Raw genomic sequence first — 16,152 nt, 5'->3', positions numbered from 1 at the left:
TAATTGTGTACAATATTTTGTTATTGAACAAAAAAGACAATTTATTTTGTTGTGAACAACAAGCACAGACAAACAGCATGTGGCTTTCCAGCCAATTTCGATGATGTGGGTAGTGCAGAAACCATTCATTTACAAGCCATGATGCGACCAACACAACAGTTGTCTTGCTACCTTATACATAGTGAGAAAACATGCGTTGCTGCAATGTGGTTCACTTCAATGGTTGCCACTGCTAATTAAAACACAGAATTCTGGAAACAAGCCAGAAAAGGAAATAGCCCACCAGCCATGCTTGGCTAAGAAGAACACAGCAAAACCATGCTATCTCCTGAGGTGGCAAAACACTGGCAGCAGCTTACAACACTTTACAACAGGCATCACTGCAAGGCACCACAAAAGTAAGAGCAGCTTTATAGGGTGGAGTATTGATAATTTTCTTCACACATCCTGAATACCAGGTGCATCGAACATTTGTCTTTAGGCCAAATTGAAACATTGTAAAGAAGTTGCATTCAAAGATGAGTTCTTAGACCGACAGCACCTGCTACCTGTGTCGCTTGTGGCGCCTATCACCGCTGTGTTCATGATGTGTTCGCTTGCGGCGCCTCTCGTTCATGGCATTACGCGGGTCGTCAATGCTGTACGCCTCCTCGGCATCCATCACGCTTGCGTCTCTTGCCAGCACAGGGCCTTGCTCAGCGAAATGAAGTTGGTGTGACAGCCTGCATTTCAACACAAGCACAACATAAAGTTTCTCCGTTTCCCGGCATGCTAGTGAAACTTAAAGGGTTAACAGCACACACAGATGGGGACAGTGAAGAACAGGGCAAAACGCTGAACTACAACTGGTACTTTATTGGAAGGAGCAACACATATATAGGCTGTGACAGCCAATGGGAAGGCTAACAAAGCCAAACACCAAAAAACACTAAAAAGAAATAGGACACTCATTATATCGCCCTCTGCCCTTTACATAGTGTCCCAGCTACCTCGAAGTGCTTCTCGACGGCCACGCAGTCACTGCCTTAGTCGACAAAGGAGCTGACTATTCCGTCATGAGTGGACCCATTGCCGCCCAGTTGAAGAAAGTTATGACTGCCTGCAAACGCCCTCAAATTCAGACCGCTGGAGGACACCTAATAACGCCAACTGGAATGTGCACCACTAGAATTACCGTTCCTGACTGGACCTACCCTGCCACCTTCGTTATCCTCCAACAGTGTTCATGAGACCTCATTCTCGGCAAGGACTTCCTGAACCAACATGGCACATTTATCGATCTGAAGTCGAAGTTAATAACGCTGTCAGAAGATCAAGCGATACCGCCGAAGAACTCTCGTAGTCATCACGCCATGAGTGTACTCGAAGATCAAGTGAGCATCCCGTCTTGCTCCAGCATTATTTCCGTCGGCACCAAAGCACCTGCCTATGTAGAAGGCGTCATCGAGGGTGACTAACATCTACTGCTAGACCGTGAAATTTGCACCGCAAGAGGGATTGTTCGACTGCACAGAGGAAAAATGAAAGTGTTGCCAACAAACTTCAGCCAGGAGTTCAAGCACATAAACAAGGGCACGACAATCGCATACATAGAGGAAATTGTGGAAACCAGCAATGCGTTTGTCCTCTCGGATTCTGCCACATCTACCCCGACGACCATAGTTCTCGAACCAGACTTTGACATAAATCCAAGTCTCCCCATGAGTAAACAGCGCACATCACAAGTCTGCTCTGACGATACAAAGACTGCTTATCAACGTCATCGAGGATTCGACAAACACCAGTTGCAAACCATAGCATAATAACTGAACAGTGCGCTCGACAACTCCGCCAGAGCCCTTACCGAGTTTAGATGCGAGAATGCGAAGCTAGAAGACAACAAGTCGACAAAATGCTATGCGACGACATTATCCAGTCATTGAAAAGACCATGGGCATGCCCTGTTGTCTTCGTGAAGAAAAAGGACGGAACCCTATGTTTCTACGTCGATTATTGTTGACTGAACAAGATCATCAAAAAGGACGCATAACCCCTACCACGGATAGACGACGCATTGAATCGGCTCTGCAACGCTAAATACTTCTCATCGATGGATCTCAAGTCTGGCTACTGGCAAATAGAAGTCGACAAGAGAGATCGCGAAAAGACTTTCATCATGCCAGACGGCCTCTACGAGTTAAAGGTCATACCGTTCGGACTGCGCTCGGCGCCTGCAACATTCCAGCACGTCATGGACATGGTTTTAGCAGGATTGAAGTAGCAGACCTGTCTTGTCTACTTGGAAGATGTCATCGTCTTCGTGCTATTAAGGCAGGTCTTCGCAGGAAATTTCGGCGATCACCTCAGCGGACTTGTGGCAGTACTTCAGGCCATCATGTCATCAGGGCTCACTCTGAAGCCGGAAAAGTGCCACTTCACCTAGGATGAGCTTCTGTTCCTTGGCCACGTCATCAGCAAATCTGGTGTCTGCCCTGAACCGCAGAAGACAGCTGCCATCGCAATGTTCCAGCAGCCCATTGACAAGAAAGCAGTGCATTGGTTCCTTGTCATGTGTGCTTACTACAGGCACTTTGTCAAGAATTTTTCACACATCGCTGAGCCGCTGATCCATCTAATCAAATCTGATGTCAAGTTCAAGTGGGAAACGCAGCAGGCCGATGCATTTAAAGAACTAGAACGACGCATGCAGAAACCACCGGTACCTGCGCACTTCCACGAGGACGCCAATATAGAAATCCACACTGAAATCCAGAATGCCGCTTTCTTGAGGACGTGTTTACACTGGTCAAACAGGCTGATGTATCAATGATTGCCTGTGAGAACAAGCAAACAAACTGAAGTTGAAGTCGGGCAGCAATATGGCCTTGCACTGTGCCACGTACGGGTGTTCACTTTTTCTAGACAAGGCTGTTATAATTGGGAGTTACTAGTGGCCAAGAGACTTTTGAAGCGTCTCGTATTCAATGGCTTGGCACTAGCTGCGTCAGCGCTCCTTCTGTGATGCTCTCAGGAAAGAACTCGATTATCTGCAATGCTAAGTGATACAGTGCACCAGCTTGTCCGATTAATCTTTTCTATGTTTCTTTCTAGGTCTTTCTTTCCTCTTGTTTTAGATCTTTTGCACAAGCGCTGTCTTTTTGGTGCCTAGGCTTCTTGCACTGCTTTTACCGCCTGTTCTAACTTTTATTCCCTTGGGAAGCATCTTAGCATTTCAGGGGGCTAGTTTGTTTTTATGCAGTTTATGCATTACTTTTTCCGTTCCATCTTCCTTCTTCTGATAAAATCTGCCTTTCTTTTACTTTTTGTTTTCTGGTCACTTTTTTGTTTTCTGCTGTTTTTGTTTTATACTGTTATCACGGTGCTGTTTTCTAAGTGGGCATGGTTTTTATCTGCGAGTGTGCAGCTCGGGCATCACCTCGATGGGCAATGGTGTAAGGTCAATAATCCTGATATTGAATGTTTTCTGATGCAAGCGCTGTGGCTGTACTTTGAATGGTGAATGTATATATGCGGGTTGTCATGAATAATAAATTTAGTTTAAAGTAGCACCAAGGTAAATATACCTGGTAGCGAAGCTTCCATAGAAGCCCATACATTCAAAACACGGTGGTTAATCGGTGGTTCATGGGGCTTAGCGTCATCTGGGTGATGAGGGAGCACTTCCGGAGGAAGAAAAAATAATGTGATGCCATAATAGTTAAAAACAGAAGTGATGTCATTTTGTTCTCAAAGGCATGAAATTTGTTTTTGTGGCTTGCATTAAAGCTGTATATTCAAATGCCCCGCCATTCGACTTGATGGGCATTTCGAGGTTTCAGTGCGAAAAGCTTTGCAGCAGAAGGTCAGCCGTGCGACTGTCAAAATTGCACACCCTGTACAGAAAATAATTTCTTTGGAGGCTGACTAAAGCTTTGGGTGTAGAGTACTAGTCCCATCGTCAGATGCTAAGTCAGATGCTAAGAGAACAGCTAAATTAAACAATTACCTGAAAGCTGTAACTCACTACTTTTGATTGAACACATTAACAAACGATAAAACTACCTGCGCCACCAAATTAAGACAAATGTTGACAAGCAAAACAACATAATGTGTGAAGAGACGTATAGCAACAGGTTAACTTTACGAGCGCACCTTTCCGCACACTTCAGGGGCTGCATTGCATTGCTAGTGATAGCGGCGTGCCCCCTTGTGGTGGGAGCTGAAGAAAGGTATTCATTGATAATGATAAAGTAAAATAGCATGGTTTTTTTCCCTCTGCATGCGTCTATAAAATTGATTAGTCATTTTATTTTTGTTGAATGAATCAATCTGTCTCATTTTAACAAAAAAACATTTTTTCCACATGCTTTAATAAGACAATTTCTTATTTTAATTATCAGCATTGACCTTATGGCATAATGTCTAAAACATAAGTGAAAAACTAATTTATTTTAGGATTACATTTTTGCTTGAACACCAAGACATTGTTAAGTTGCACCCCTTGCCCCACTCCCCTCCCCTTTTCACGAGTTTCGAAGAAAAAATTTGTATATAAGTCACACTGGTACATAACACACACCTATGTTAACTGCACTCGGTCTGCGCTTATTATCCTTTCTTTGCGTCTCTTCTTGTGTTGTGTTCTGTATCTCAATTTTGCACATTTCGCAATCAGTCATTAGAATGAACTAACTACCCTCTCAAGACAGTCTAATTAACTATTTTAATTCAGTTGTCATGATGAAACACAATTATGTGCACTTTTATACTGATCGCAAAATGTCGTCCTTACCCCCATATCGGGGCACTAAATTTCTCTAAACTTAACTTTTATGAACTACAAATTCTAGAAGAAAAAAAAACTTCACCCAACCTTCCTTTTAGTGCCGAAAACCAGCATTTATTGGACTTCACTCAGAGTCATTAAACGCTATGCTACTTTGGCCGGTAGTGTCGACGGCCTCTGCATACCTTTTAAGGACGTTGTAGGCACTTCGCTTGCATTTCGTCTGTGGCATGTCGTGTGTGACAAGCATGTGACGCCCACTCAGGCATCATCTTTGTTGGCCCGCCAGGCACCAGGCGTAGGCAACATTGGTCACCGCACCCAATAAACACCAAAGAGCACAGCTGAGCTGCTCGGGGTCAGTCATCGTTCATCACCACCCGGCGGCGGAGCGCCCGTCTAATGGAGGGTGCCTCGAGCCCTTCCTTGCTCACGAACCCGGGTGGATCGTGACACTGGCGACGAGTATCCACGGATCGTCCCACGCTGCCATGAGCAGTGAAACACTGCCCCCCGTTGCTGCCACCATGCCGCTGAACAGAAGGCTTGAGCTGTTCCAGGGAGATGGGTCCGCCTGGCCAATTTACGAGGAACAAGTCCACGTGTTCTTCCGGGTAAATGACACAGCTGAGGCCAAACAGCGGGACATCTTCCTGGCTAGCTGCAGGACCCGCGTCTTCAGTCTCCTGCTTGACCTTCTCAAGCCAGCCATGCCGCATGTTAAGACACTGGGTGAGCTGCTTGCCATACTGTGCTCGCATTTCAACCCAGCACCGTCCACACTAATGGAGCGTTTCCGCTTCAACAACCGGAGCCGCCGGGAAGGAGAGACCGTCGGGCAGTTCGTTGCTGCGCTACGAGGGTTAGCGAGTGCCTGCGTTTTCGGGGACCAGCTGGACTCACTGCTCCGGGTCCGTTTCGTCTGTGGCATCAACAAATGCAGACGCGACTCCTGGAGCTTCCCGACGTCTCGCTGGACGACGCCGTGAAGGCAGCGCTGGCAATGGAAGCTGCCGCCAAGGCCGCCGGTGAGATTTCCCATGCAACTGGCTCACCGTAGGCGGAAGCTGTGGTCAACGAGTTCGCGACAAAGGGCAGTACCTGCAGTCGCTGTAGTGGTGCCCACTCCCCCTCACAGTGCCAGTTCTCTCAAGCACAATGCTTTACGTGCGGGAAAACTGGGCACCTGGCAAGTGTATGCCGAAGGGGGAAGACGAACAATGGACAACAGCAGCAGCCTGGTTCAAGCCCAGCTACCACACAAGCCTGCGGCCAGGGTAGCTGTCGCAAGGGTACGCGGTGGGGGCGTGCGGCAGCGGGCTCAAGTTCTTCCGCGGCCAGGCTCCACGTGGCCGAGGACCTGCCAATTTTCGACATGTGGCACACAGGCCTTGTACCGTCGTCTGTGCCACCGTACATGCTGACCATCGAAATCTGCGGGCACCTCATTTCCATGGAGCTGGACACAGGGGCCAGCATGTTTGTCGTGGCTGGGAAACGGTTCAAGTGTACCTTCCCCGGCGTGTCCGTCGAGGCTTCGGGCATGATGCTGAGCAGCTACTCCGAGCAGCTCTCCCAGGTCCAGGGTCAGGCACAGGTCAGCGTTCGCTTTGGCGACTGGAAGGCAACCCTTCGCTTTTAATTAACCAAGAGGTCGTCGCTGACGCTGCTGGGTCGAAACTGGATTCATGCACTGGGTGTTTGTCTGCCTGAGTACCAGGAAACCAGCCTGCATGCGGTGAGACATCCCCAGCCTCCTGACCGAGTACAAGTCTCTGTTCCAGCCAGGGGTGAGCAAATTCGCAGGCACAACAGCTGGCATCTATGTACCTGAGGGAGCCCGGCCACGTTTTTTCAAGCCTCACCCACTGCCATTCGCCCTGAAGGACGGGGTCACCCAGGAGCTGCAACAGTTGCAGAGAGAGCACTTCCTGATGCCCGTCAAGACGTCTGAATAGGCTGCTCCCATCGTACCAGTCCTCAAGCGAGACGGCAGTGTCAGGATCTGTGGGGATTTTAAGGTTACCATCAACCCCGTCGCTACCGTCGAGAAGTACCCGCTGCCCCGGATTGAAGATCTCTGGTCTGCATTGTCCGGTGGACAGAAGTTTACCAAGCTCGACCTCAGAGATGCTTACCAGCAGCTGGTGGTCCAGGATGCCTCCCGGAAGTGTCACAATATCAACAACTTTGGGGCTCTTTCAGTACATGCGCTTACTGTTTGGCATGGCCTCGGCCCCAGCCATATTCGAGAGGGAGATGGACAACCTCTTCAGGGGCATGAGGCACGTGGCGGTGTACTTGGATGACATCCTGGTTACCGGCAGCGATGACGGAGACCACCTCCAAAACCTGCACAATGTCCTGGCACGACTGCAGGACGCCGGCCTCAAGCTCAAGCTTTAAAAGTGCATTTTCCTGGTGCCCAGTGTTGAGTATTTGGGGCATGTCATTTCCCAGGCTGGCCTAGCCCCGGCTCCCCGCAAAGTTGATGGTGTGCTCAAGGCGCCTAAGCCCCAAAACAAGAAGGAGCTTCAGAGCTACCTCGGCCTCATGAACTTCTACAGTAGTTGCCTGCCGACCCTGTCGGAGCATCTACAGCCGCTGCATCTTCGGCTTCGAGATGGCCAGCAATGGGTCTGGAAGAAGGAGCAGGACCGGGCTTTCCAGCGCAGCAAGGAGCTAATCACCAAGGCTCCAGTGCTGGTACACTTCGATCCTGCCAAGCCTGTCCTCCAGACCATATATGGATCACCACACGGCGTGGGAGCCGTCCTGGCACACTGGGACAAGGATGGCCAGGAACACCCTGTATCGTTTGCTTCTCGTCGGCTTCATGCTGCAGAGCAACGTTACAGCCAGATGGACAAGGAAGGTCTGGCCCTCGTGGTCAGAGTCGAACGCTTCCACCAGTATCTGTGGGGCTGGAAGTTCGAGGGGGTCACGGACCACAAGCCGCTGCTGGGGCCTGACAAGGCAGTTCCTGTGTAGGCATCATCTCCAGTGGTACGCTGGGCATTGAGGCTGGCAGCTTACAGTTACCAGCTGGTTTACCGTCCGGGAAAGGGCCTGGGACCTGCTGATGCCCTGAGCTGCCTGCCCCTGCCAGAGGTGCCAGATGCTGTTTCGGAACCTGCTGAAGTGTTCATGCTGGAGCACGTGTACTAAGAGGTGCTCTCAAGATCTCCAGAGGAATTGGTTCAGCAGGCCTATAGCCACAAGGTCGCTGAGCTGAGCTTGCAGCAGGGCTGCCTACTGTGGGGTTCCAGGTTGGTGATCACACAAAGTCTCTGGTCCAGGGTCCTGCAGTTGCTGCATGTGGGTCATCCGGCATGGAAAAGACCAAGATGGTGGCCCGGTCCCCATGTTTGGTGGCCTGGCCTGGACCAGGATATCGCTCACATGGTGCAGAGCTGCTAAATCTGCCAGGAGCATCAGCGGGCCTCACGTCATGTGGAAATCACCCCCTGGCCGTTCCCACAGAGACCATGGTCCTGCCTGCATGTGGATTTTGGGGGCCTTTCAAGGGCCACTGCTTCCTGGTGGTGGATGCCTTTTCGAAGTGGGTGGAGGTTCTACCTGTCACCACTCCATCAGCAGGCGTGACCATTGCAGCGCTACGACAGGTCTTCGCCACCCAGGGGTTGCCGGACGTCATCGTGTCCGACAATGGTCCTGCTTTCGCCAGCACAAAGTACCTGGCCTTGCTGACGAAGAACGAAATCCGCCGGATGATGGTTCCGCCGTACCACCCTGCTTCAAATGGTGCAGCCGAGCGGGTGGTGCAAACCATCAAGTACTAGCTCAAGAAGAGCCAGACTGAGAATTTCCGGATGCAGATTGCCCGGATACTGTTCGAGTACCGGACCACCCCCCACGATGTCACTGGCTGTGCCCCCTGTGAGCTGCTGCTGGGTCAGATGGGCAAGACATCCTTACGACGTCTTGCACCCGGACCTCCGATCCACAGTGCTCCTGAAGCAGCTGAAGCAGAAGCTGGCTGCTGGCCGAGGGTGCCGTCCCGGGCCTCTGCCGTAGTCGGGAACTCCAGTTCTGCCAGGAACTTCCGTCCTGACCCACCCTGGTCTGCCGGACAGGTGATGTCCAGCGCTTCATCGCTGCTCGTCTACATGTCAGATGGGCCAAGTGGCACAGAGACGCCGACCATGTTAGGCCTCGCCTCGGGACCTGGCCAGCACCCTCGACTGCCACTTCGGAGTTCCAGCCCGCAGGAGCATTAGCAGCAGCACCAGTCGCTTCCAGCGAAGCACCACCGACCTCGGAGGTGGCAAGTGTTGCCAGTGGTGCGGCACCCGTTGAGCCGGTGCCGAGCTCGGCACCTCTCACAAGGTCGACCACTGCGGACCCTCCGGATGGAGCGAGGCTGGCTCAGGCAGCACCCGGCATTGCCACACCCGGGCTGTCAACACCGGTACCCAGGTGGAGTACTCGATGGCGGAGGCCACCGGACCGTTACTCGCCTGGATAGCAGGCGCTGTCGACCCGGCTAGAACGGAGGCAGAGCCTCGTACATTGATCTTGGAAGTTTTTTTGTTGCCGACAAACAAACTGTGTGTAAGAGGGCATGACAAGCATGTGACGCCCCCTCGAGCATCATCTTCGTTGGCCCGCCAGGCTTGGTGGCCTGCCAGGCTCGGTAGGCAACATTGGTCACCGCACCCGATAAATACCGATGAGCACAGCTGCTCGGGGTCAGTTATCGTTCATCACCACCACGCTGCAGAGGGTCCGTCTAACGGAGTGTGCCTCGAGTCTTCCCTTGTTCACGAACCCAGGCAGATCATGACACGTGCTTGGGAAGAAAAAAATGCTCATAGTGGTCGTACCAGCATGCATGGCCTTATACATATACAAGGTGTCCCAGGTAACTTTAGTCAGTCTAAAAATACGCGGATGCATTCTCAGGCGACGTGACCAAATGCATGTTGCTGACTAGTGTATGGAATAAGTCATACTTTTTTTTATTCTGCTTAATTGCATAATTAGTCAATATTAGTTAGCCAACTTTTGAAGCAATGAAGTTAGGCGAAAATTCGAATTAAAAAGTTGTAGAGTGCTTTGCCAAACGTCTGATTTAACAGTTTCTAACTTTCTATCCATTAGGCATTAAAGTTTTTCCACTTACTGCACATGCCCGCGAAAAAAAAGAACAGAAATACCATGTGACATGTCCGCTTGCAGGGCGTGATATCACAGCTCCCAAGCATTTCTCATACAAACGAACATAGCATCTAGCAGGGTGTGCTGCCACTTAAAAGGCGACAGGGCAGTGATGCAGGCGTTGCCCGTTCAATTTATGCCACCGATGTGCTTCCCTTGCGACGGTTCATGACAGCGGTAAGAAGGCGCCGCGGCAGCATACTCGGCTAAATGCTATGTTCGTTTGTACGCAGAGCGTTTGGCAGCGCTGCAATCATGGCGTGCAAGCGGACATGTCATGTTTTTTTTTTGTGTTTTGCAGGCATGTGCATTAAGCAGAAAAACACTAATGCCTAATAAATAGAAAGAAACTGCCTAATCGGACATTTTGCAAAGCGCTCTACAACTTTCTAACTGCAATTTTTTGCCTAAGCTCATTGCTTCCAAAGTTGTTTAATTAATCTTGACTAATTATGCAATCAAGCAGAATAGAAAAGATAGTGTGACTTACTCCATACAATAGTCAGCAACATGCATTTGACCACGTCATTGTGGATGGCGCATCACATTGTCTGCTCACCACTATGTGTTTACAGGTGCACGTACAGTGTGCTTATTCTTTAGAGACTTCTTGTTCTATAGCAGAAGTGCGGTTGTAAATGCTGGTATGCATTTTTTTATGATGTACGGAAGCATTTGACTTTGCACTGTAGTCTTTGCACTGTAATAAGATTATCGACTGCACTTGGTGAGTGCACAATATGTGACAGTCACACCGTCCGTTCGCCACAAATAATTTTGATTTTGTTGCTGTGTCATGTTTTAGGCATGCTACAAAACTCATTTTGCATTGTTCTGAACAAATGGACTGGTCGCAGTGAGATGCGAGTGTACCACTTCATCATTTTTTTGTGGAAATGTGTTAACGATTCCACATACTTTGCAATACCGTGAAGCATGAAGGGGCATGAAGAGTAGTTAGCAGTAGGGAAAAAAATCTTTGGACTGATATCATATTGCAGAATACACTGTATCTTAGGCGTACAATTGTACGCCTAAGGTCAAATGTAGTGTTGCTGCAAACAGACAGTTAGCCCCCAAAAAGTATATGACGTACCCAAAGAATGCTAATCGCATCAAAATGTATGCAGACAACTACTTCTGCACACCCAGTTTTATGATATTGTTTCCAGCAGTCAAGGGATGAGAGACTCACCATCGGTCTGACATGTCATCTGGACTGTCTTCATCATTTCCTCTGTGGTGGGTGTCATCTTTCACTGACAGGTGCTCGGCCATCTTGGTTTGGAACTGGGCAAGGGCCTCCAGTGTCTGCACATCATAAACTAATATATTAGCCTAACGAGAGTGACAGCCTACTAAGAGGTGGCTGCTGGAGTGCACCACTAGTTACTGACAAAGAAGTGCTTCAGAGTAACCAATGCTTTTAACAGCAAGTATTTTTTACTGAGAGACACCTGAAGCCGAGTCCCTAGCAATGCGCAGCCATATATTGTGAATGATGAAAGAAAAGACTTTCACCACCATTTTGCAGCTGTGAGTCAAGCTTATCACATCTGGAAGAAAGCGACTAGTCCATGAAAGCACCTGCTTTGTGCCTGGATACATGATGCCCTTGCCCAAGTTTTTACAATTGTGTACCTTACAAGATCCAGTGGTACTGCATAGGTCAAGTTGTGGGGTTTCGCATGAGAAGAGTTCAGCCTTGCTGGCATGATTGTGTAACAGGTAATAGGCACTACAAGCAACGGAGACGAAAATGATGAGCATAAGACTAATGCCAACTTCCAACCTATGGTTTATTTGAAATCGAAGCGGACGAGCTTGCGGGTTCAGACTCCACATTTATCCCCAGCTTATCATTCCTACACTTCAATAAAAGCTACAAATAATTTTCCTTGTGATTTCCTTGGCTTCATTATCTGTTGGCTTAACTCTTTCACTGCTGCTCCCGAGTTATCTTGTGTTGCACACACGTACAATCCCCTGCTACTCCTTCAGGTGATTTTCTTCTTTTAGCTGAGCAGTGCGCTCTGTCACCCTGGCGTCTTTCGCTGCCTGCCGTGCCACCTTCAGCCGATCTTCTTCTAGCTAGGCAGCATTCATATGGACCAGAGCACAGTATAGCATGGTACGGTGTGGTGTGGTGTGCCGTTGCGAACATGCACTACACCCATTTTAAGGTTGTCATTAGTATAATCTAGAACCAATCTGCTTTGCTGGTTGCCGTTTCATGCTTACATCTACTCTTGATTATGGGAGAGTCAGCAATTTCTTTAACTCACTCCCTGCCACTCCCGTGACAAGTTGTGTAAAATAACTTGTGGCCATGTCATGCCATCTATGGAAAGGTCGCATAAACACATGGAACTTGTAGGTTAAAATTTTGGACAACAGATGAAGGGCATGTTTTCACATCTGCGTCGCTTCGTCTTCGTCTCAGTAGCACAACCATGGTGAGGCAAGCGTTCTACGTGCATCCGCCCTTTGACGGACAAAGAAATTCAGGAACTGTTGATGAATTCGGACTCGGATGAAAGTGACAACGATGAAGCAGCTCAAATAAATGGTTTGTCGCGTGAAGGTTGCCACCCAAGAATCCGAGCAAGAAGAGAAAACCCAACAAATTTCTGCTGGAAGAAGGAAGAATTCAAGCCCTCAGAGCATGCTTTCAACCGATCTTCAGGAATCTGCAATAGCATCACAGCGACATCCAGTGAGCTCAAGGTTTTTGAATGTTTGTTTACGCTGGTAGTGGGTGAGTAGAAAAACCCAGTAGGGGGTGAAAAGAAAGTTAGAAAGAAACTTGGCAGTGAAAGTGTTAATATGGCTGTGGCTAACAAAAATTGGGCACCTCAGTTCTCCTCATTGATTGCATAATGAGGATCTTGACTCCGGCAGGTTTGATGCCTTCAGGTAGCACACGAGGGTTTATTGGCCAGCTGACCACTTTGAAAAAGTTCATATGCTACGTGAAGCCAATGTTCAAAAATAATGCTCCACATTCGCTGCCGTGGCCTCGAGTGGCACTGGCTAATGCTCCCAGTGTTTTACCTCGTACCGATAGATACCCAAAAATGTGGCCGTGGGAACAACTGCGCTGCAACACAATTGGCAGTTCAATGCAGGCGTAATGTGGAGGTTGTGGGTTCATATCCCACAGGAGGTAAGTTGTTTTTTCATCCACTTTCATTTCCCTTTAGCTCATAACTACTGCACTTGAATTAAAAAGTGCAAATAAATTTCCCTGCCCTTTACTTGGCTTCATTATCTTTTGGCTTAATATAGTTGTAGCTAACAAAAATCGGGCCCCTCAGTTCCCCTTCTTTTCATTCCTTGTTCCAATGCAGCTATCCAAAATATAATTGCAGATTTGGAATCAGCTGAAGAAACTAAATAAGGTGGTCAAATTTCATTTATTTCATCTGAAAATAACAAAAATAGTTTTGAGACCCATGTTTCCTTTTAATTCAACTGGATGGGACTTGGAATGGCAATATTACATAAAGAAAGAAAGAAGAAGGCATGGGTTCCTACAAAGGTCCCTGGTTAACCCTTTCAGATGCTACTCACCATTTGGCGAGAAAAATCTATAGTTTCACAATAAGCCACCTAAGTAATGCTTCAATGAAAGTATATAGGCCAGTTGCAACCAAGAAACTACAATTGTTTATTTTTTACAGTTATTGTGTACAAATCATCATGGTGGTCACCAAATTCAACACTGCATCTCAGGCATGGAAACTGTAGAAGCAGTCATGTTTTTTTTTTTTTTTTTGTCAGACAGAGTGGCACACCCTCAATTGGCCTCTGTAGCCCTCTAACTTAAGGGGAGACGCTCCTCGAAAGAACTTGTTTTTTATTACTTGTACTAGAGGTTTCAAAAGTCAGCCAGTTTTATATGCAGATTACAAATATGTCATTACTTTTTCTGTAGCTGTTATAGTTTTTGAGTTACATGACGCACAATGGCAAAATATAGTCCTCTTTGTGGGCACTTCTTTATGTACTACATTTTCACAAAAAGCATCGTGCTGTAGCTTCAGCTCTTCATAGATTATAATGTGCCGATATCTAGCCAAACAGTGTGTACAATTACTGGAACTATGCAAAAAGATTATAGCAATTCAGCTAACTTTTCTTCTCGATTCTCGGAAATGTAACCTTGTGCTTTCACAACTACTGCTGGGAGATATTGGAATTTTAGGTAGGTATCAGCACTGTACATATCTTCAAGCGTATGTATGCCAAATTTCGTTATTACATGACTATTATAAATGTACAAGGTTATTTTCATGTGATTGTGAAAAATATTGAAGTGTCCTTAATTTTTGTTCTTTTTGCAGCTTCAGTTATTGTAGATGCTGTTTGAATAGATATTGGCACTTAGCAGTCTACAAAGAGCTAAATAAGCTACAGCACAAAGCCTTTTATGAAAACTTATTACACGATAAAGTGCCCACAAAATTACTCTATTTTTCCATTGCAATGCATTCTATTGCGGTGCATTGCAATGCATTGCATTGCATTGCACCGCGCAATTCGAGCGCCTCTCTACCACCAATACGGGCCGCAGTATACTGACGTCCCTGGGTTACAACCCCCAAGCTCCCAGCCGGCAACCGTGCGAGATCACAGATGAGGCGCGGGCCCACATTTACGTGGACCCCATCCCGAAGAACATGCACCCAGAGTACAACCAAGAACGGCGGCAGGCGTGGGCCAAGGCCCTCACCGAACAACACGCCCAAGACCTGCACGCCTGGTACGTGGACGCCGCGGAATATAAGCGGGAAGGCTTCACGGCAGTGGTCGTTGCGGCGGCTACCGGCACCACGACAACGGGTGGTGCCGGTATCCTATCCTATCCTATTGCATAGGATATAACTCAAAACTATAGTGGTCACACAGAAACTAATAACATATTTGAAATCTGCTTGTAATGCTTTATAAGTGGGCGGATTTTCAAATCTCTAGTACAAGTATTTAAAGCATAACTGCGAGTCGGCCTAGTTGGAACAGATCCACCTTAAAACTTTTTGTGCGCAAACAAACAGGGACGAAAAATAGGGGCAACTATTCTTCGTCCCCGTTTGTTTGCGCACAAAAAGTTTTAAGATGCAAGTATTTAAAAAATGTTTTTTCGAGGAGCTCTCCCCTCAGTGCTAGAGGGCCCTGAACTGGCTGTTTGTGGCAGCAATCAGCAAGCTCCTGGCCATGGTCTTCTTTTCTATGGAAGTCATGTTCATGCTCACATGATTTGTTTGACCGTTGTAAGTATTTGTCGCTTCAAAAATAACTTTTAAGATGAAGTCACGCATGTGCCCCAAGAAATCTTTGGCATTTGGGTGAAAGCCTTCCATCAACACTGAGTGCAGTGTTGATGGAAGGTTTTAAAACGTTCTTTCGCAATTTCTTGCACACTAAATATACCCGTAAATTTCCATCTTGTGTATTCTCTTCATCTGCAGAACAGGCAAAATGATCTCTGGAAAAATCATCCTCTCTGGCAACATCACCCTTTTTGTTGTCACTTGAGTCGACATCCAAGAAATTTCTGTCCATTTCTTTCAGCACCTTGTCCACACATTACTTGTGCTTATCGTCGAGATTCTTCTCATAAAACGAGGATCAAGGCAGTGCAACAAACGCTTCAAATATACTGAGCAGTTCATTAGCTAGCCTAATCGTGCCCTGATTCGTACTTCATGCTGCTTTGAGTAGAGTGTTGCGAGAACTTCCACCATTATGCTTTGTACACGTTTGGGACTATATACGTATTCTATAACTGAGGATACCCGGTGTGTGTGGCCATTGTAATTTCATCTCGAGACATTCTCATGATCATCATATCAGCGAGTAGTTTTCTTTAAAGCCATAGACAATGCTGAAAATGCAGCAGAAAAATTATATATTGTTTACTTTGTAAACATAATTTACTGACTGTACTGTTGTGAAGATGAACGCTGACCAATCATCATCACTAGCGCTAGACACAGGTTCGCTGCTCTTGGTTCTGTTCTACCATCGCATTCGCCGCTCTCAATCTCCAGTCAATCACCTCTTTAATTTTGGTGGAAGGTGTGGGGTGCCTTGAAATCGTCTCAATTAGAATATAGATCCAGCACATTGTCAACTATACCTGACGATGCATACCCGTAAGCACCTCCTTATCCATCAGTTGTGTGCTCCTGTGTGCTCTGGTG

General features: G+C 47.5%; 1 protein-coding gene across 5 annotated transcripts in view; it reads right to left on the bottom strand.

Moving 5' to 3' along the window:
- The window catches only part of LOC126538397 (spliceosome-associated protein CWC27 homolog), a 275,758-nt gene continuing 259,606 nt past the window's right edge, over nucleotides 1-16,152 (bottom strand). For 3 of the 5 annotated variants that reach the window (XM_055074766.2, XM_055074768.2, XM_055074765.2), the window contains exons 10-11: nucleotides 11,142-11,257; nucleotides 1-722 (exon numbers count right to left, since the gene is read on the bottom strand). In XM_055074766.2, coding sequence (XP_054930741.1) covers nucleotides 545-722; nucleotides 11,142-11,257 — 294 coding nt within the window. In that variant the 3' untranslated portion in view covers nucleotides 1-544. The remainder of the gene's footprint in view (nucleotides 723-11,141; nucleotides 11,258-16,152) is intronic. The other 2 variants (XR_008613958.1, XM_055074767.2) reach the window with 2 other exon arrangements.

Source organism: Dermacentor andersoni, chromosome 4 (genome assembly GCF_023375885.2).
Source record: "Dermacentor andersoni chromosome 4, qqDerAnde1_hic_scaffold, whole genome shotgun sequence".
In the NCBI taxonomy this organism is placed as follows: Eukaryota; Metazoa; Arthropoda; class Arachnida; order Ixodida; family Ixodidae; genus Dermacentor; species Dermacentor andersoni.
The sequence above is the reverse complement of the archived record's forward strand: the minus strand, read 5'-3'. Positions and strand labels throughout refer to the sequence as shown.